We start from the raw sequence: 21,911 nt of genomic DNA on the forward strand, positions 1-21,911 counted from the left end.
TAAGAATGACCCCAGAATCACAAAAGCCGCAGAATAAATAGTTGAAATTGCTTAAAATACTTTAGCGGAAAGAGTGAGGTATTAGGAGGAGGTGAGCCCCTCATATGCGTAATAATTTCTGTTTTAAGTTTTAAAGCGGCTCCTTACTTCAAGTTGAAAAAACTTTTCATATTAATTTTTTAATTGTTTTTTTTTTTTTAAATAATGTTAGAAAATCCTGCGCTCCCCTTCATGGAAATTTTTTCCTCCGTGAAAAATTCCTCGATGAAAAGTTCCCCCAACATATCCCCCTCTTCTCTCCCCCCAACCAAAAATCCCCCTGAAAACGTCTGTACACTTCCCAATAACCATTGCTATGTGTAAGCACCGGTCAAAGTTTGTAACTTGTAGCCCTTCCCACGGGACTCTAGGGAAGTAAGTCGTCCCCAAAGACATAGTTATAAGGTTTTTCGACTACGCTGAATAAAATGGCTATCTCAGAATTTTGATCCGTTGACTTTGGGAAAATAATTAGCGTGGGAGGGGGCCTAGGTGTCCTCCAATTTTTTTGGTCACTTGAAAAGGGCACTAGAACTTAACATTTTTTTTTTGAAACAGAGGAAAATAATGTATTGATGAAATAAAAAAGGCAGTAAATACCTCTAATTTGGCGGCAGGATTTGAAAATCTGAAAGAATTTTTTTTTGAAACAAAGGAAAATAATTTATTGATGAAATAATTTTTATGAACTAAATAAAGGCTATGCATGAGTTACAAATACAAAAAAAATACAATTAGGATTAGAACTCCTCCCCGTCTTTGATGAAAACTCCAGATCTACAAACTCAGGTCCACAGATAATGTAGTAAATTAGTTGCCAGTTGTTTAGTTTTCTTTGCTCTTCCTATTTCTGGGTGAGACATTCATGTTTTTTATTAATCTAGGTATCTTAGTTTTCAGTTTTTGGGGTTCTTTTTCATTTATTTTTTTACCCGGCTTATAATCTTAAAAACGATGTTCTATTTTCAAAAGATTTATGGTGTGATTTAAGCCTTGAGTTGGATTTAGTCATATTTCTGTTGGTTGTTGGGTTTGTTGACCAATGTTGTCTCTTTTTTTTCAAAAAGACCTTGCCACAATACCTCTTGAGAACAGAGACGATGTAGGTATATGCCTCCTGGGCCTCCCTGCCAGAAAAAAGTAGTCAAGTAACAGGAGAAACGTAACAGGGAACTAATTGAAGCTGTAAAGTTAGATTCATAAACATTTGTTTAGCTAACTGTGCATGGATGATGGAATAGACGACAAGTGAGGAAGCAAGTCAATAAATCCACTTAAGGGGTAACGCGAAGCCTTTTTTTTTTAACCAAGACAAAAATACAGCCCATTTTATCGTTATTAAATATTTGAAATAATTGAAATACTGGCTAAAACAAAACCAAGACCAAAATATAGCCATTTTATCGATATTTTACAACTGATGTTACTTTGCTAAAACAACAAGAGCTAAGAGCTCATATGGCACTTGTGACGAGGCGAGAAGAGCTAAGAGCCAAGAGATCATATGGTATGAGCTCTAACAAAATTCTATGAATCAATAGATTGATTTAAAAAGGAAAATAAGAGGCTTAATGCCGGTCAAGATTTAAAATAAGAGCTCTGAGTCAAAAAGTCCTTCTAAATATCAAAATTCATTAAGATCCGATCACCCACTCGTAAGTTATAAATACCTAATTTTTTCTAGTTTTTCCTCTCCCTTTTGCCCCCCAGATGGTCGAATCTGGGAAAACGACTTTATCAAGTCAAATTGTGCAGCTCCCTGACACACCAACCAATTTTCATCACCCTAGCACGTCCAGAAGCACCGAACTCGCCAAATCACTGAACCCCTCCCCCCAACTCCCCCAAAGAGAACGAATCCAGTACGATTCTGTCAATCACGTATCAAGGACATTTGTTTATTCTATCCACCAAGCTTCATCCCGATTCCTACACTCCAAGTGTTTTTCCAAGATTTCCCCCTCCAAATCCCCACAATGTCAAAAGATCTGGTCGAGATTTGAAATAAGAGCTCTGAGACATGAATTCCTTCTAAAAATCAAATTTCATTACGATCCGATCATCTATTCGTAAGATATAAATACTCCCAATTTTCATGTTTTCCAAGAATTCCGGTTCCCCCCCTCCAACTCCCCCGAATGTCAAAGGATCTGGTCGGAATTTGAAATTAGAACTTTAAAGCACAAGATCCTTCTAAATATCAAATTTCATTAAGATCTGGTCACCCTTTCGTAAGTTACAAATACCTCAATTTTCAATATTACCCCCCCCCCCAATTCCACCAAAGAGAGCAGATCCGGTCCAGTTATGTCAGTCACGTATCTTAGACAGGTTTCTATTCTTCCCATCCAGTTTCATCCTGATCTCACCGCTTTGAGTATTTTCTAAGATTTCCGATCCCCCAAACTGCCCCCCCCCCCATTGCGCTTGATCCGGTTGAGATTTAAAATAAGATATCGAAGTTACGAGGTCCTTCTAAATATGAAGTTTCATGAAGATCCGATCACTCCTTCGTAAGTTAAAAAATACGTCATTTTTCTTATTTTTCAGAATTACCCCCCCCCCCCCCGCAATTGAGCGGATCCGTTCCAATTATTTAAATCACGTATGCAAGACTTCTGCTCATTTTTCCAACCAAGTTTCATCCCAATCCCTCCAATCTAAGCGTTTCCCATCATTTTAGGTTTCCCCGCCCCAAACTTCCCCAAATGTCACCAGATCCGGTCAGGATTTAAAATAAGAGCTTTGAGACACGATATCCTTCTAAAAATCAAATTTCATGGAGATCCAATCACCCGTTCGTAAGTTAAAAATACCTCATTTTTCCTAATTTTTCAGAATTAACCCCCCCCCCCCAACTACCCCAAAGAGAGCGGATCCGTTCTGGTTATGTCAATCATGTATCTAGGACTCGTGTTTTTTTCCACCAAGTTTAATCCCGATCCCTCCACTTTAAGTGTTTTCCAATTTTTAGGTTTCCCTCCCAACTCCCCCCCCCCCAATGTCACCAGATCCGGTCGGGTTTAAAATAAGAGCTCTGAGCCACGATATCCTTCTAAATATCAAATTTCATTGAGATCCGATCACCCGTTCGTAAGTTAAAAATACCTCATTTGTTTTTATTTTTCAGAAATACCCCCCCCCCCCAACTACCCAAAAGAGAGCGGATCCGTTCCGTTTATGTCAATCATCTATCTAGGACTTGTGTTTATTTTTCCCACCATGTTTCATCCCGATCCCTCCACTCTAAGTGTTTTCCAAGTTTTAGGTTTCCCCCTCCCAACTCCCCGCCCCCATCACCAGATCCGTCGGGATTTGAAAATAAGGGCTCTAAGACACGATATCCTTCTAAACATCAAATTTCATTGAGATCCGATCACCCATTCGTAAGTTGAAAATACCTCATTTTTCTAATTTTTAAGAATTACTCCCCCCCCCCCCCAACTACCCCAAAGAGAGCAAATCAGTTCCGATTATGTCAATCATGTATCTGGGACTTGCGCTTATTTTTCCCATCAAGTTTCATCCCGATCCCTCCACTCTAAGTGTTTTCCAAGATTTTAGGTTTCCCCCCTCCAACTCCCCCCAATGTCATCAGACCCAGTCGGGATTTAAAATAAGAGCTCTGAGACACAATATCATTCCAAACATCAAATTTCATTAAGATCCAATCACCCATTCATAAGTTAAAAATACTTCATTTTTTTTATTTTTTCCGAATTAACCGGCCCCCACTCCCCCTCCCAGATGGTCAAAACGGGAAAACGACTATTTCTAATTTAATCTGGTCCAGTCCCTGATACGCTTGCCAAATTTCATCGTCCTAGCTTACCTGGAAGTGCCTAAAGTAGAAAAACCGGGACTTTAGGTTTTCCCCCTCCAACTCCCCCCAATGTCATCAGATCCGGTCGGGATTTAAAATAAGAGCTTTGAGACACAATATCATTCCAAACATCAAATTTCATTAAGATCCAATCACCCGCTGACAAGTTAAAAATACTTCATTTTTTCTATTTTTTGCGAATTAACCGGGCCCCCACTCCCCCCCCCCCCAGATGGTCAAATCGGGAAAACGACTATTTCTAATTTAATCTGGTCCGGTCCCTGATACGCTTGCCAAATTTCATTGTCCTAGCTTACCTGGAAGTGCCTAAAGTAGCAAAACCAGGACCGACAGACCGACAGAATTGCCGACTGCTATATGTCACTTCGTTAATACCAAGTGCCATAATGAGAAAAAATTAAAGTAAATATGCAAAGCAAGCTTGAAAAGAACAAAAAACTCTACAAAAAGTTTTCTTTTTGCCTCCTTCTCTCACTGTAAAAGTCTAAAACCCACTACGTCTTTGGCGATTAAATTTTTGATGTTAATTTAAATAACGATTAGCATTCCTGAGTCAGCGTTAACGGCAAGTTTTTCTAACGAGATAGCGTTTTTTTTTAATGAATCTCTAAGATTTTGGCCACTATGGGATTTCTCTGTACTAGGTTGCATCAATTGTTGCCACCATTATCTTCAAGTGAGTTTGGGCTCAGAACATGTTAGTGAACCAAAATTCAAATTCTTCAAAGAATACCGCAAGAAAATTTGAATTCTATGAATTTGGTTTGGCAAATGGGATCAAAGCGGAATCGAAAACTTAAAAACTAAAAGAAAATATACCCTTATGACAGGAATGCAGAGCCCATAAGCCTTTACTATTTATGCTGAAGTGTAGTGGCCTTTTAAAGAACAGTGATAAGCACTTTTAGGCATAAAATTTTCACCTAAATAATTACGAGCAGGAATGGACTCACTTAGACGTATTAATATGCAACTCCCGGTAGGGCTGAAATCAGCGAAATTTTCAAGACCAACATTTGGAACGACATAATTAATAAGTAAATCCCTATCAAAGCTTTGAATCACAGGCCAAATTTAAATAAAATTAAATAGTGTTTGGGTAACGTCATCTTTCCTATGGTGGGTTCGTTTTGGCAATGAAGTACCTGTTAACTTACATTTGAATTCTCTTTTCAATGAATCAGAAAGAAAATTGTTCAAGAAATTGACTTCCTCCCTCTTCCCTGTCCATAAAAGTAAACACACGAATATTATTTTTCATTTTCCACTCAATATTAGTCCAAAATTAGACGGAATATTATTTTTCATTTTCCACTCAATATTAGTCCAAAATTAGAAGGAGGTCACTCAGCCTTGACATATTACTGATTTGACGAGAGTTGGGCTGAATGTGGTCAATTTGAATGGGGGTTAACTCAAGCAGGTTTGGGTTAAATGGCAGTTGAGCTGAATGAGGATTTAGCAAAGTGAGAGTTGAATTGTGCAGAAGGTGAATACAATGAGGGTTGAGTTACACAAGGAATTAATTATATAGAGTTTATGCTGATGTAGGATTGAGCTGAATTTGGTAGAGTTTCACGGACGTAGAGTTGACTGAATGTTGAGTTCCTCAAGGATTAAGTTTTACCACGTTCAGTTACACGAGGGCTCAATTAGACGGAAGTTGAGTTGCACAAGAGTTCAGTTGTGTGAAAGTCCATTTAAACAGGGGGTGTAGCTTGAAGAGGGTTCAGCTAAGCGGGGGTTCAGTTGCACGAGGATTCAATTGTATAGGGGTTCGGTTGCGTAACTGTGAAGTAATACAGGGGTTCATTTGCTCCTGCGGTCAGATGGCCGAGGGTTCCGTTGCAGTTGCGGTGGAACCTGTAAAGTATTGTTTTCAGAAAATATTTTCTATTAACATAAAAAAACTAGAGGATGACTCAAAAATAAACCCCATGCTAATGGCCGTTTAAGCCTTCTTCAGGTCTATACACGATGAATTTTGAAAAAATAAATTAAGAAGAAGAGGCACTCCTAACGAGCTGTTGGAATTTCGCACCAACAGATGGTTTTTCATTGTTTTTTAACTTATCACATTGTTTGGCATTCGTAAATTGAGATTCAAATATCTAATTTTACGATTAAGTCTGTAATATCCTTCTGCAAATTTTGTAAAATCTGTATTTTGTAAATGTTCGTTAAGTTTTGCAAGATCTTGAAAATCTGAGGGAAAGGTATATTCGTCTATAAATGACCCAAACCAGAACCAATTTATTAAACATTTCGTGGTAACGAACTGTAGTAAGGAACAATCCAGTTCAATAGTAACCGAAACTATAAAAAAAAGGAATTTTTATAACAATAGTTACATCAAAAGAATCACATTTTAATGCTGATTTTAAATATATGTATGTTTCATTAAGTTTAGACTTACCCATCAAAAGTTACAAGCCTGAGAAAATTTGCCTTATTTTAGAAAATAGGGGAAAACACCCCTTAAAAGTAATAGAATCAAACCATCAGATTCAGCGTATAAGAGAACCCTACAGTACAAGTTTTAGGTTCCTATCAACGAAAATGTAAAATTTTGCATTTTTTCCCGCATGACAGATCACAGATGCGTGTTTATTTGTTTGTTTTTTTTTTTCAGGGGTGACCGTATCTACCCAGTGGTCCTAGAATGTCATGAGAGAGCTCATTCTAACAAAAATTATAAGTTCTAGTGCCCTTGTTAAGTGACCAAAAAATTGGAGGACGCCTAGGCCCCCTCCCAAGCTCATTTTCCCCAAAGTCACCGGATCAAAATTCAGATATAGCCATTTTATTCATCATAGCAAAAACTTAATTAGTCTTTTAAAATTTTAAACTAAATTAAAAAATTAGTTAATTAGTAAGTCGTCTTTAGGGACGACTTACTCCCCCGTAGTCCCCGTGGGAGGGGTTGCAAGTTACAAATTTTGACCAGTGTTTACATATAGTAATGGTTATTGGGAAGTGTACAGACGCTTTCAGGGGGATTTTTTGGTTTGGGGGGGGAGGTTTGAGGGGAGGGATTACGCAGGGGGAACTTTCCATGGAGAAATTTGTCATGGGGGGAGAACATTTCAATTAAGGGAGTGCAGGATTTTTTTTAGCATTTTTTAAAGAACAATGAAAAAATAAATATGAAAAAATTCTTCAACTTAAAGTAAGGAGCAGCATTGAAACTTAAAACAAACAGAAATTATGACGCATATGACGGGTTCACTTCCTCCTAATACCTTGATCTTTACTCTAAAGTAATTTTATTAATTTTAATTATTTATTCTACAGCCTTTGTGATTCAGGGGTCATTCTTAAGGAATTGGGACAAAATTAAAGCGTTAGTGTAAAGAGCAAGGTACTGACGAGAGGGTGACTTCCCTCATATACGTAATACAAACATACAAATTTAGAAGTTTGTTACGTAAACTAATTTGTAAGTTACGTATATTTTTACTAGTAAAAAGGTTCGTAAAAAATTAAATAATACAATAATACAATAATAATATCCTCTTTAAATAATACAAAAATTGGAGGGTAACTAGGCCTACTCCCCCGCTCCTTTTTTCTCAAAATTGTCTTTTCAAAACTATGAGAAAGCCATTTAGCCATAAAAATAAATTATTATGCAAATTTCATTTTAATTATTCATGTGCGGAGAGCCAAAATCAAAACATGCATTAATTAAAAAACCTTCAGAAATTCAATAAAAAAATCAATTTTTTTTAAACTGAAAGGAAGGAGCAATATTAAAAATTAAAACGAACAGAAATTATTCCGTATATGAAAGGAACTGTTCCCTCCTCAACACCCCGCTCTTTACGCTAAGGCATTTTACTGTTTAAAAACGTACACTTGAGAGAAAGAGTCAAACTTTAGCGTTGATATTTACTACCTGACAATATACTACGTTGACAATATGACATATACTAACAACTAAGCTGATTTAGTAATTTCAATTGTTTGGTTCAACTGAATTGAAAATTTTGGGCTGTCTTTAGTTCTTGTAAGAAGTTACAATAGTTGGTCCTTGTTAATATCAGAAATCTTATTCGAGAAAGTGCATTTGACAAAGAAATCTTTTGAACATCATTGGCATATTTACTTTCATCTAGTATTTTCTACCTTTTTTTTTTTTTTTTTTTTTTTTACATATAGCAGTGGGCAATACAAGATCTTCTCCAATGGTGATTACATTTTATTTTTATAAATAAGGTAAGAAAATTCATATAACATGAAACATAAACATATAACGTATATCCGTATATCCAGGTAAGCTAGGACGATGAAATTTGGCAGGCGTATCAGGGACCGGACCAGATTAAACTAGAAATAGTCGTTTTCCCGATTTGACCACCTGGGGGGTTGATCAGATCTATCGGTAAATTCTGAAAAATAAGAAAAAATGAGGTATTTTTAACTTACAAACGGGTGATCGGATCTCAATGAAATTTGATATTTAGAAGGATATCGTGTCTCAGAGCTCTTATCTTAAATACCGATCAGATCTGGTGACATTGGGGGGGGGGAGTTGGGAGGAGGAAACCTAAAACTTGGAAAACACTTAGAGTGGATGGATCGGGATGAAACTTGGTGGAAAAAATAAGCACAAGTCCTAGATACATGATTGACATAACCGGAACGGATCCGCTCTCTTTGGGGTAGTTGGGGGGGGGGGCGTTAATTACGAACGGGTTATCGGATCTCAATGAAATTTGATATTTAGAAGGATATCGTGTCTCAAAGCTCTTATTTTAAGTCCTGACCGGATCTGGTAACATTGGGGGGAGATGGGGATGGGGGAACCTAAAATCATGGAAAATGCTTAGATTGGAGGGATCGGGGTGAAACTTGGTGGGAAAAATTAGCAGAAGTCTTAGATAGTTGATTTACATAATTGGAACGGATCCGCTCTATTGGGGGGGGGGAGTTAATTCTGAAAAAATAGAAAAAATGGCGTATTTTTAACTTACGAAGGAGTGATCGGATCTCCATAAAACTTCATATTTAGAAGGACCTCATGACTCAGATCTCTTATTTTAAATCTCTACTGGATCCGGCGTAATTGGGGGGTGGTGCAGTTGAGGGTAACCAGAAATCTTAGAAAATACTTACAGCTGTGAGATCAGGATGAAACTGGATGGGAAGAATAGAAACCTCTCTAAGACACGTGACTGACATAATCGGACCGGATCTGCACTCTTTGGTGGAGTTGGGGGGGGGGGGGGGGGTAATTTTGAAAATTGAGGTATTTGTAACTTACGAAGGGTGACCAGATCTTAATGAAATTTGATATTTAGAAAGGTCTTGCGCTTTAAAGCTCTAATTTAAAATTCCGACCAGATCCTGCGATATTGGAGGGGAAACCGGAATTCTTGGAAAACGTGAAAATTGGGGTATTTTTATTTTACGAATAGGTGATCGGATCTTAATGAAATTTGATATTTAGAAGGAATTCATGTCTCAGAGCTCTTATTTCAAATCCCGACCAGATCTTTGACATTGGGGGGAGTTGGAGGGGGAAATCTTGGAAAACGCTTGGAGTGGAGGAATCGGGATGAATCTTAGTGGATAGAATAAGCAAATGTCCTTGATACGGGATTGACGGAACCTTACTGGATTCGCTCTCTTTGGGGGAGTTGGGGGGGGGAGGGGTTTAGTGATTTGGCGAGTTTGGTGCTTCTGGACGTGCTAGGACGATGAAAATTGGTAGGCGTGTCAGGGAGCTGCACAAATTGACTTGATAAAGTCGTTTTCCCAGATTCGACCATCTGGGGGGCTAAACTAGAAAAAACTATGTGTTTATAACATACGAGTGGGTGATCGGATCTTAATGAATTTTGATATTTAGAAGGACATCGTGACTCTTTTTTTTCAAGTTTTGGGGCTACCTTGGCTGAACATAATGAATGAAGAAAGAGGGAAATATTTTCAGAAGTTGTGGTTATCTTAAGGTTCAACTGTTCAGTCAATTTTAATGTAACAAGAAGGTTACAAACTTAGAAAAAAAAATTAAAAACTGTGAGAAAAAATTAAAAATCAGAATTTTAACCTCCCGCACGAAAAAGCTCTTGCAATCCTCACTTTTACTTGTTGCCTCTTTTTATTTTTAATCTTTGGATTTTGTTTTATTCTCAAGGGATGGACAACAGTTTTTTTCGGATGCATTTCAAAGTTTCACAACATGATTGATAAAAAGAAGAAAATTCACTTGGCCAATACACTAGGCAGTTAAGTCATCAAGCTATCAGGGATTAAGCTAGATCGAATGATATTAAGTCGTTGTAGTAAAGGTATCCACAAATTCAGTACTTAAAATAATAAGTATACTGAGTCAAAATTAAATAACTTATATAATTACGCATAAAAAGTCTCAAATGATGGTTGTCCTTTAAAAAATCCGTGGCTCAGAAATTTGCGTAGAATATACCAGAATTTAGTAAGTTTAATAATTTTTTTTGGCAGTATCGTCAAATCAAAAAGTTTAGATGGAAACAAAATGTGCTTTTGGAAAACCAACAGAAGAAAATAAAACGTGCTGAAAGAAAAGTGAATTAGATTAATCTGGGGAACCAAATCATGATAGCAGCAGTTGCTATTTGTATATTTGGCAACATTGGCCTAATTAAGAGGAACCTATGGCCCATAGTAGCAGAAAGTTTTAAAATGGGTTTTCAAGGAAATGTCATGTCTGAAATATTTCCAGAGCTACACTGTTTTCAAATGACAATTTTTATTCATCTGAACAGTAATCTATAATATTTTTGGGTATTTCTAAGGTAAGGCAGAAACCGCTTAAAAATGAAATCAAATTAAAATAGAGAGTAAATTATCGTTCTTTTTTGTTCAAAAGCCTAAAACAGAGGTTCACAATCTCCCGCCTGGAACAACGGGGAGAATCGCCATGGGTAGCACTGATGTATATTTTTTTTTTTGCATGGGGTGATCGTATTGAACTGCTGGATGTGGAATATCGGGAGGGGACTCATTCAAATAGAAACGAAAATGTCTTGATAACGCAACAGCAATGTCCTGATTTTTTGCTTATTATGTACAAAGGCCCAGTCCAAAGAACGTGCTGAGATACAGATTTAGAGGCATAAATTGCAGTTTCCCAATCAATTGAGTGACATCATTATATATTTTATTGAATTGAAAGCGACCCTTGAGGATTCTTGGATTAATAACACTACCAGCACACTTCACAATACTTTAACGGTCAACATTTAAATAGTACCCACTTTTTGAGCCAGTAATAACTATTTGCTGCAAAGAAACAGAAGATAGAGGTGGGGTAAGAGGTTGCCAGCAAATAAAGTCGAATAAAATTGCACTTCCTTTATGTTGGACCTCCTCCCTCCCAAAGACAAAACTCAAGGTACCGTTTACAAGTCATCTAACGAAAATTATCAGCTATTCCCCTCTCGGGGTGGGGACCATTTCAAAGTACCAATGGTCTTAGAATTTTAAGAGACGTTCACTTAATGAAAAATGCAAATTTATATTGCTCTAAAAGGAAAGAGATCATGGCACAGTGACACTCTGATATACTCTAGGGTGAGCCATAAAGTAACAGTTTGGACTGATTAGGGCAAAACTACTTTTACGCAATAATTCTGAGATAAATGATCATTTTGAATTTTAGACTATTGGTCAGGGGTGCAAGAAGTCCTTGAAGTTTGATCAACACTGAACTTTTTAACCTTTTAGCAAAAGAAGGAAGGCCCTTTTGATTATATGTTTCGATTAATAAAGTACAAATGTCACTCAAGCCCTGAGGGGGCATGTGAAAGTCTTAATCTGATTCTTTTTTGTGGCAATATCTGTTCATTTTCACTTTAATTTCATTATCCATTTAATTTCTGTTCGTTTCAAAATTTTAAAAATTATATTTTAATTGTTTGTTTAAAGTTTCATTTACTAATTCCTAATAATCTGTTATTTTCTAGTTAGGCTTATTATTCATTTCAATTTCTTCTTCTTTCAGGTCCATTTACCGAAATCCAACTTTTCATTTTAAGTTGACTTATTATTTGACTTCATTTGCAAAGTGCCCTTTTACGCCGATAAAGAAATTACTGGCCCTACCAGGACCGAAATATTGTCGGGAAAAATCTTTGAGACAGTCATACGTTTTAGAACTATGAAAAAGCTTTATACATAGCCAAGAAATTTAGATCGTGCCGCAGAGAGTGTCAATTTTCTCCAATAAATTAAAATTTAAGAAGTGTATCGACTAGGGTCAAAATCCTACTGTGCAAAAGTTTTGAGGCAGCCAATTGGCTTAGATTAACCAGATATATGATCTTCCAGTTTCAGCAGTCATGCTACAACACAGTGGCCCATTCGATCCTAAACGTCCCCACAAAACAAACGACTTGGAGCATACAGGCACAAATATTGCTTACAATTATGCAGTAGTGCTACTAACGACTCACCATAGAACCAAGCCGCCTGAGGCCAACACAGCTACAGGCTGTCCTCCATCTCAATCTTTTCAAAGTCCCCCTCTTTACACCCTCCCAGGAAGTTCCCATTTCCTTTAAATCTTTCTTTGTGAAATCCTCCCACCCCAATCGTGGATGACTTACTTTCTGTTTAACCCTAGGGGGTTTGTCAAAAAGGACAATCTTCGGCATTCGGTCATCCTTCGTCCGCAAAACATACCCTAGCAATCTCAAACTTTCTCTCATTATAGTCCTAGAAAGCAGTGTTGAACCACACTTTTTGTGGAACCTACTGTTTGAAGTACGGTAAGTCAGTCGGGTACCCAGAACAATCTGTAGCCAATGTGTCTGGAAAATAACTAGCAGATTTTCATCCGCTTTTTCGAGCACCCATGCTTCAGAGCCATATTTGACCACTGTCATCACTGTAGCTTCCAATATTCTAATCTTGGTTTGCAGACTTATCTTCCTATTCTTCCAAACTTTTTTTAACTGCGAAAAAACACCCTGAGCCTTGGCTATTCTACATTTAATATCTTACTGCTTCCACCATCTTTACTAATAATACTACCAAGGTAAGTGAAGCTGTCCACCTGATCAATCTTTTCGTTACCTAGCCTCACCTTTTTACCTTCACTTATTCATAGTCTTTGCAACTTAGTCTTCTTGACATTAATTTTTAAACCTATTCCAGCATTCTGAATTTGCAACACCTCTAAAAGTCCATTCATTTTCTCACACTTTCATCAAGGATGCTTAAATCATCAACATAATCTTCTAAGAGAGTTTTTTCTCCCCATTTGATTCCGTGTCTCCCATATGTTTCATATAACGTATAACATAAAAACATGCCATGATTCAAGATTTATTAAAAATTTTTTAAAGATTTTCATAATCTCTGGAGCCTATAATTTATTGCTGGTCAAACAAAGAGGTTCTTCATTACCATCACAATAATAAAAATGTAAAGAAAAATTGAATAAATTACTCTTTTTTGTACATTAGATTTTTTTTTTCTCAATAAGCCTACTTTATCCTGCCTGAGCAGCGTTTATAGTATTATTATTTGCGTCACTGCCATTCTTGTATAAGTTGAGCCATTTATCATTGGCTAAAAATTATTATGATCCGAAAATCAAATAAGTATATATAATAACTTGTTGTATACAATAATTGATCATTAGTGAATAAAAATAAATTAATCTATTTATTATGGTGTTTTATGTGAGTTAAGGTAGAAAAAAAAATAAGTTGGAGCTTTGAAAAACAATTTTTACAGTGCCAAATGCTATCACAAAGAACATAACCCCAAACTTATTCGAAATATTGACAAACAAAGACCTTTAGTTTGTCCTTCCCAGCCTTTCAAGCACTCAGAGAGTACAGCTTCGTGATGTGGCATAAAAATTATTTGATTTGAATGATGTAAGGATTTCTCAAGAAAAAAAAATTCTGGAAAAAGCATTTTATACCAAAAATAGGGCTAACACTCAAAAAACCAACAACTCAAAATGCCTACAACTCTAAATGACCACGGCTCAAAATGACTCAAATTACCCACAACTCAAAATGCCCACGATTGGATAAATTTTAGGTTTCAGTCCTTAATTGGGGATGAGACGGGGGGTTGCTCACTCCCTAAACTCATGTACACGAGGTGCCAGTGCCGGGAGGCACTGGATGGGTGCCATTTCATCCTACACAGGGTAAAATCCCAAACACAAGTCCAAAAACTGTTATTTTTAATGAAAGAATCATTCTTACTTTCATGATGCAAGTTAACTGGTGGATTTGTATATTCTGGTTTTGCTTTCTGTGTCAGCACAATGTTATGCGGCATTGCGTATTTACTTGAATGCAAACAATTCTAAACTGATCAAAAAACACAGGAAACAATTATTTTTCACCCATCCAGCACCTCCCAGCACCCACACAGCACCTTCCACTTTTGTCAGTCTTTACCTTGTCTATGATGAAATGCCACCCCCATGGCATCAGCACCAGGTGTATATTAATTCCCGGAAATCCTCCCAGCACCTCCTGGTATCTTCTAATTTTATCAGATTTTGCCCTGTCTAGGATGAAATGACACCCTCCCGGCACCTTCCACTTTTGTCAGTCAAATATAAGTCAATTTGTAAATTTGTTAAGTTAGAATAAGTTAAAATAAATTAAGTGATGAAAAAATAACACCAAAACCATGTTAACAAATGATCAAAATTTATAAATCTTAACTTAAATTTTTATTTTATCTGTAAACATGTCATAAGTGTTCCCAATTTCCTAATTAGCATGTTTTCTCTTTTCTTTTAAACTTTCACTACCCTCTAAAGATTATCTTTGCACCCCAAATGCACCTGTGCCCATTACCACAATTCTGGTTTCCTACAGCAACCCCACTGGGTAGCAGTACTCACATTGAGAATGACTGATATAAATAAATTTTTGATGTATTCTTTAATTGATTTTTGACCCCCACACATGAAAAAATCCTTTTGTACTCAACCCCCCCCCCCCCTCCCAAGTACAGGTAACTATTTTAGAAGCCAGAACTTTCTTATTAAAATAAATTACAAAACCTCCTTTTTTCAAAGTGGGTCGTCAACTGGGCATAGCTTTATCATAATTAAGGTAAAATTCTAGTTAATTGACTTCTTGCTATCTCAGAAAGGGTTTGGGTTAGGAAAATGAAACTTTCATGGATGGGTCTACAGGCTAAAGTATGTTCTGAGAAGGTATTTTAAAGTACCCACCTCCACTCCTTCTCCCTCTAGAGAGCCCTGAAATTTGCCTACATGACAGGTCTATAGCCTACCTATTGAAATTTTGACAAAACAACATTTTACATTAATTTTCAGTTACTAGTTGCTTTTTCTCTGCCTTTAGTTCTGAAAATGCAATTCCTGTTATTTGAGAAGAATTTTGAGCCCTATCAATGTTTGTTCTTTTAAATTTAGGAAATGTATTTGCATATCTTAAAAACCTTATAAAATGGAAATGAGAAAAGTTATGAAGCTGAAAACAATTTTGTTGTATTTCAATTAAGCAGAAGATCTATTTAACAAGGTCCCACTTTTATAACACACATATTTTTAAAGGTCAGGGCCCTCTAGAGGGAGAAGGAGTGGAGGTAGTTGCTTCAAAATACCTTCCCATGATGCACTTTAGTCTTTAGTTTCATCCCTGAGTTTCATTTTCCTAACCTAAACCCTTTCTGTGATAGCAAGAAGTCGATTAACTAGAATTGTACCTTCCCAACCTAACCCCTTTCCAAGATAGCAAGAAATAACTAAACTAGAATTTTACCTTAATGCTTATTACACCTTAAAAATGAATATATAATAAACAATGAGTTTGAAAGTTTGATGTCAATGATTTGACCCATTTATGGACCAAAAAACTGAAGAGAAATTTATTATTTTCAAGGATATATCAAGCACTTCAAACAAAATGTCAGAAATGTTAAAAGCCTTCTATTTTACTTAATCAAAATCAATGAACGATTCAGTACGCAATGCAGGGTATATATTTGCACATTAATGGGCTGGAGTCTGACCTCTGTTAATATGGACTAATCATAAACACCGAAGGCCTGAAGCTTTTGTTAGCCTAATTTTCCATTAGAACAAGTCGACTATACATCTATAGAAGGTACAAAGAGCTTTGTACTTACCAATTTTATTTGTTTTAATAGTTCTCAGCCAGCCAAAGGACTGGCTGAAATGGCAGCCCAAGAGTAGACAAAATGTCGGACAACTTGATGATGGTGATAGAGGGAATATCCGACCATCGTTACAACGTTTTCTTAAATTACCTTAAATCTTAAATTACCTTAAATCGCAGCTTGGAGCGATATAAGGATTATCCATCCTTGTGATGCTCCATGAGAAAAAAAGAATTCGTTTGGTGTAGATTGTGGCTGTTAGATTAGACTCTTGTGGAGGACTCTATAGCTTCCCAATTGTAAAGGAACTCCTGGCAGAGCCATTCCCTATCAAGGTGGGACTTGAACATGTCAATTGAAGTAGCAGAAACTGTTTCTTCAGAGAGCTGGTTCCACATATTGATGATTCTTTGGCTGAAGAAATGGCTTCTATGTCTACTCGTGGAACGCTGCGTGGAGAGCTTCAAAGAATGTCCTCTAGTACCAGAATGCAAGGGCTGTGCAGAGAGACCGGGAAGGGTATTTTTAGAGAGGATTTTTTGGTTAAAATAATGTCAGCCCTTTTCCGTCGGTATGTCAGCGTTGGCAGCTTCAAACGACGTAGTCTTTCTTCGTATGGAAATTTATTCATGTTGGTAACCATCTTAGTGGCACGACGCTGGACATCCTCAAGCAACTTCCTATCTTTTTTGAAGAAAGGGGCTGCCAATGACATTCCAACCTCCAGGCGTAGACGTACAAGCGCCTTATATAACTTCATAAGAACTCTAGGATGTCGGCTGGAGATGGTTCTTTTTATGATACCGAGGGTTTTATTTGCAAAAGATGAAACAGACTTAGCATGGCTGCTAAACTTTAATTGGTGATCTACAATAACCCCAAGATCTCTTTCATCGGAAACAGCAGAAAGGAAGTTGTCTTGAAGGAAATACTTATGATGCTTGTTATTTTTGCCAAAATGAATTACATGGCATTTGTCAACATTGAAAGTCAGAAGCCGCATGTTAGCCCATCTTTCTAGACTATCAAGATCTGTTTGAATTGATTGCTGGTCAGAGGGAGTAGCCGCTTTTCCAACTAGTTTTGGGTCATCAGCGTAAAGGGTAATAAGATTTGAAAGAAGGGTGGGTAACTCGTTAATAAAGAAGTTGAAAAGTGTTGGTCCAAGAATAGTGCCCTGGGGCACGCCACTTAATACAGTTGTGGGAGAAGAGAAATGAGGAGTTCCTTGCAAATCAAAAACTCTGACACTCTGTGATCTTTCAGTAAGGAAGCCCATAATCCACTGTACAACACCTTCATTGACACCTGCAGCCCTCAATTTGATTATGAGGAATTCATGACAAACTTTGTCGAATGCTTTGGACAGATCAAGAAGAATCATGTCGACAGGAAAACCCTCATCAAGCAGTGTAGTCACTAATTCATATGTTTGGATAAGGTTAGTTTCCACAGATCTACCAGATCTGAAACCATTTTGTGATATAGAAAGGATATTATTGACCTCAAGATGTTCAATTAGAGCTTTATTAACAAATCTCTCAAGCACCTTAACAACTGCAGAGGTGATGCTTATGGGACGGTAATTTTCTGCTGAGTCTCTTCGTCCCTTTTTATGGATCGGGGTTATATAAGATGTTTTCCAATCATGCGGTAGTTCCCCATTTTAAAGAGATAACCGGAACAGCATGCACAAGGGGGTAGCTGAGAGCTTTACGACACTCCCTAAGAAGACGTGGATGAACACTGTCTGGTCCCTTTGACTTATTTACATCAAGATTCTCAAGGCTATTGAAAACCAATAATTCACTTACTGACAGATCAGGCATAGGGAAAAGCACTTCGTACAATGGAGGATCTGGTGAGGAGGTGCCTGAATTTTGGGTAAAGGCAGAAGCAAATTGTGCATTTAGAATCTCAGCCATATCTATTGGAGATGAGTGTAATACACTGTGGTCAACAAGGTCAGGAATAGTATGATGATTTGGGTTTTTAGAAGAGACATGTCTCCAAAAAGATTTTGGGTTTAACTTGATCTCAGAAGCCAAATTTTCCTCGTAGGCAGATTTCAGTTTTCTTACAGATTCTGTTACATGATTCCGTACTGTCTTATAAAATGACAGGGTCTCCTGGTTCCTCTTCTTCATATACCGTTTCCAAGCTCTAGATTTCTGGTTAATCAGCTTCTTAACTTCCTTAGTGAGGAAGGGAAGTGTTTTGGGCTGTTTCCTAAAAATAACCCTGGAATGTTTCTTTTCAAGAGCAAGAAGATTTTTTTTCAAATTTAGCCACGACTCATTGATGTCACTGGTGATAAGCATTGACCAGTTTGCATATGAAAGTTCCTGCTGTATTGCCTCATAGTCGGTGAAAGTCTGAGGACGAAATTTAGGTTGAGGACAACTATTTAGGGACAACACAGACAGAATAACTAGGGGTTCACTACTAGCAATTGGCGGTAAATAATCATTACGAATGAGGGAATCAGTATCACGCAAAATGACATGGTTTAACAGCGAGGGATTCTGATCAGCTCTATAGCGTGTAGGCTTATCAATAGTCTGATGAAAAAAAATATTTGATAGGCAAGATAAAAAAGGTGAGTCTCTACTATTAGATGAAATATGTCCAGTTCCTTCAACCCACTCAATTGCAGGAAAATTAAAATCTCCAGTGATTATTAACTCAAATGAGCTAGGAAGGGAAATTGAAGATGTCATTTCATCAATGATAGTTTTGAGGGCCAATTCACTATCTTCAAGGGAAGGAGCACTTGGACTTCGATAAACGCACCCAAGACGCAAATTTTTATTAGCAATGGAGATATCAAGCCATACACTTTCTATCAAAGATATATCAAGCATAGTAAGATTTACAACACTAACCTGGATACCATCTCTTACATAAACACCAACTCCTCTTCGACAATTTGAGTGCTCCAAGTTGCTAAATAGTTGATATCCCGAGATCTGTAGGGATGTTTCAGTAACCGCCAAAAAACTATGTTTCGGTAACAATTCAACAAAACTCGCAATATCTGCTGCTTCCTCCCTAAGAAGCACTTCGGATTCTTAAAGCTTATTTGTCAGACAGTCAACATTGCTTGAAAGAACACGGAAAGTATTTTCAGAAAGGGGCTTCTGACTCGGGAAATTTGGCTGTTGTGACTCAGAGGTAATATCTGATATAGTACTTGAAAAACTTGAATCCGCTGAATTCTGACATGACACGAGCGAATTATTAGATATAACATTTGAATTAACATTAGCAGAAATAGCTCTTAAATCGACATGGGAAACATTTGGAGAAGGATTGGATGAAGCTTCACAAGAAATATCAACTGAGGATTTATCAAAACGAAGCACTGGGGAAACAAAACTATTTACATGAGGATGCGATGATATAAGTAGGTTTCCATTGCGTATTGCTTTGGAGGGGACCGGGGTGGCGCTTCCCAACTGCGATGAGCAGCCTCGTTTTTTGGAACGATTTGGCCCTTGAAGATCATGAGGTTGGGCTCACCTGAGCTTATTCTTCTTTTCAACTCCTCAACTAAAGCCTTCCTCCTGTTTCTCTCTGTCTTGGATGTGTCACCACGAAATTGTATATCCTCGTGGAGCTCGCGGGAGCGGTTGATGATTGACCTTTTGATGTCCAGGCTTGGGACAGTAAAAAGGACAGGAGGAGGTTGTGCAGATGGCAGAGAGTTAGTAGGGATCGGAAGTCTTCTCACATTATTGATGTGAACGTCTCTGAGCTTATACTTTTGATCAATATAAGACTTGATGAATAGTTGGTCATTGGGTTGCGGAGGGATCTCAAACGCAACAATGTTAAGGGCTCTACGTTGTCTGTCCCTTTCTTCAGAAAAGTGGCGCTGGATCTCACTATCAAGATGCTGGGTAAGATTGGCTTTGATGCTTGTTGTCTCTTGAAGAACTACCGTCTGGACTTCGGAACGCATTTCAGAGAGTGAGCATTTTTCGGACACCCGGGTTTCCAGTGCTGACACTTGTGATTTTATCCCACTGACAGTTTGTGAGATTTCAGCTTTTAATGATGTTTCCAAGTCTTTTAAAGATGCTTGGACAATTTCTTGAAAGGCCGCTTGAGATGGGATTTTATCAATGATCTCATTTTTCATGCTATTTATTGTAGCTTTTACGATATTCTCAACACTAGGATTTTGAGTATTAACAGATGTTGATCCGTATTTACATGCTGGGCACTTGATACAAATATCTACACGTCGGGAGATTTTCGTGATAAGCAGATATTCAGGTTCAGGCATGTCTAGACACTCGGTACATATCCACTTGTCACACCCATCACAAAGAATGGCATGAGAATCATTTTCTAATGCAATATTGCAGGCAAGACAATTGTCGGATCCTTTTTTCGGACTTATATGAGTCCTTTTTGGTCTTCTACTTGATGTGGCCTTAATTTCGCTAGGTGGCGGCATGATATGAGAAAAAAGCGCTGGAAAAAAATGCGGGGGGAAAAAAGCTTTCAGCCAACAGATATCAATTTATCACGGGGTTTTTAGAACTTGGGGGACCGGTGGGAAGCGCGGATACTCAAATCACCTATCCCCAGCAGTTTAAGGATGGATATCCCGCCGGTACCAATACGGCTCTTCGGGTGCGTTTGTTTACTTGTCCGATTACTAATCTGATTAATCCAAGCGTTTTTTGAGACACATATGACGTCAGAGGTTAGTCGGATTATCCCCCCAAACGCTCAGGATTACTTGTCCGTGGGCTGGCACTTTATAACCCCCAAATAAAAAGATTATTTGAGGATTGTGACGTCAATGCTATATATTTTTTTAAATGGATAAACATGTGAAATCGTTAAGTCTAGAGAAAAGACAAGGAAACTGTAAATAATAGAAATAATCTTATTTTTTCAGTGACCTGTAAGTAATATTATGCATATTCCTTAGTATCTAAAGGGTTTTTGGTGTTTTAGGCCTGTCTTGCATAGGCTAAGCTTCATAAGGAGTCAGAAGAAAAGTTTTTTGTTATTAAAAAGGTTGATTCTTAGGGAGGCAGCTATCACATTGGTGAGTTAGTCAAATGTTATTATATCAAACAGGCCTAGTTTCTAAACCATCCTATAATTATTAGTTGGAAAAAATTTAGAATGATTAGGCCAATGCATATAGCCTTTTATATAGTCTATATTTGTTGAGATTGCTATTTAAACTAGATTTTTAAGATACAGTAGGGGTAAAATTTTACTTTAGCTACTTTTGGCTATCTTTGAAAGAGGTTAGACTAGGAAAATGAAACTTTCAGGGATGTGTCTACAGGCTAAAGTATGTCCCAGGAAGATATTTTGAAGTACCTACTTCTACTTCTTTTCCCTCTAAAGGGTCCTGAAATTTTGGGTGCCTTATTTTTTGGTTATCAGTTTCTTTTTCTCTGGCCTTAGTTCTTAATTATTCTGGCCTTAGACAACTCCTGTTGATTGAGCAGAACTTTAAGCCATAACACTGTTTTTTTTCTAATTCTAGAAATAATCTTTTATGCCACCTCATTATAAGTTAAATATATGGCTTATATTATTTATTCTCCATGAATTTTTGTTTTATTTGATTTCATTGATGTCAGTGGCTTTCTGTTAAAAATACATTTATTTTTTTACATCAAGCTTCTTCTTTTTTGAAAAAATTTGAACTGTTTTTCTTTTTATATATTGTATAAAATGTAAAGGAATACCTGGCCCTTCATTTCACAGATTCAGCTGAAAGTATTTGAGGCATCTTACATCAAAATTCATTTGACACATTTTAATGGGTTTTTTTTTTAGATGACATAGGACAACATTAAAGTTTTGCATTTGCTTTGCTAAAAATTGTCTTAAAAAGTGCCAAGTTTAGAGCTATGTTAATATTTTTCTTGCTGAT

At 37.2% G+C, this 21,911-nt stretch overlaps 1 protein-coding gene and 1 long non-coding RNA gene across 2 annotated transcripts; both read right to left on the minus strand.

Annotated features, from left to right (window-relative positions):
- Positions 1–8,001: 8,001 nt before the first annotated feature.
- LOC136025897 (uncharacterized) lies at positions 8,002–16,100 on the minus strand. Its single transcript, XR_010617173.1, has 2 exons — positions 16,007–16,100; positions 8,002–8,274 (listed from the first exon to the last, which is right to left on the minus strand). It is a non-coding gene; the product is annotated as an uncharacterized LOC136025897 (long non-coding RNA).
- Positions 16,101–17,643: 1,543 nt separating this feature from the next.
- Positions 17,644–18,861, minus strand: LOC136025638 (uncharacterized). Its single transcript, XM_065701625.1, has one exon. The coding sequence runs from the start codon at positions 18,859–18,861 to the stop codon at positions 17,644–17,646; it is 1,218 nt and encodes a 405-aa protein (XP_065557697.1).
- Between the last annotated feature and the right edge of the window lie 3,050 nt (positions 18,862–21,911).

This window comes from Artemia franciscana, chromosome 4 (genome assembly GCF_032884065.1).
Source record: "Artemia franciscana chromosome 4, ASM3288406v1, whole genome shotgun sequence".
Lineage (NCBI taxonomy): Eukaryota > Metazoa > Arthropoda > Branchiopoda > Anostraca > Artemiidae > Artemia > Artemia franciscana.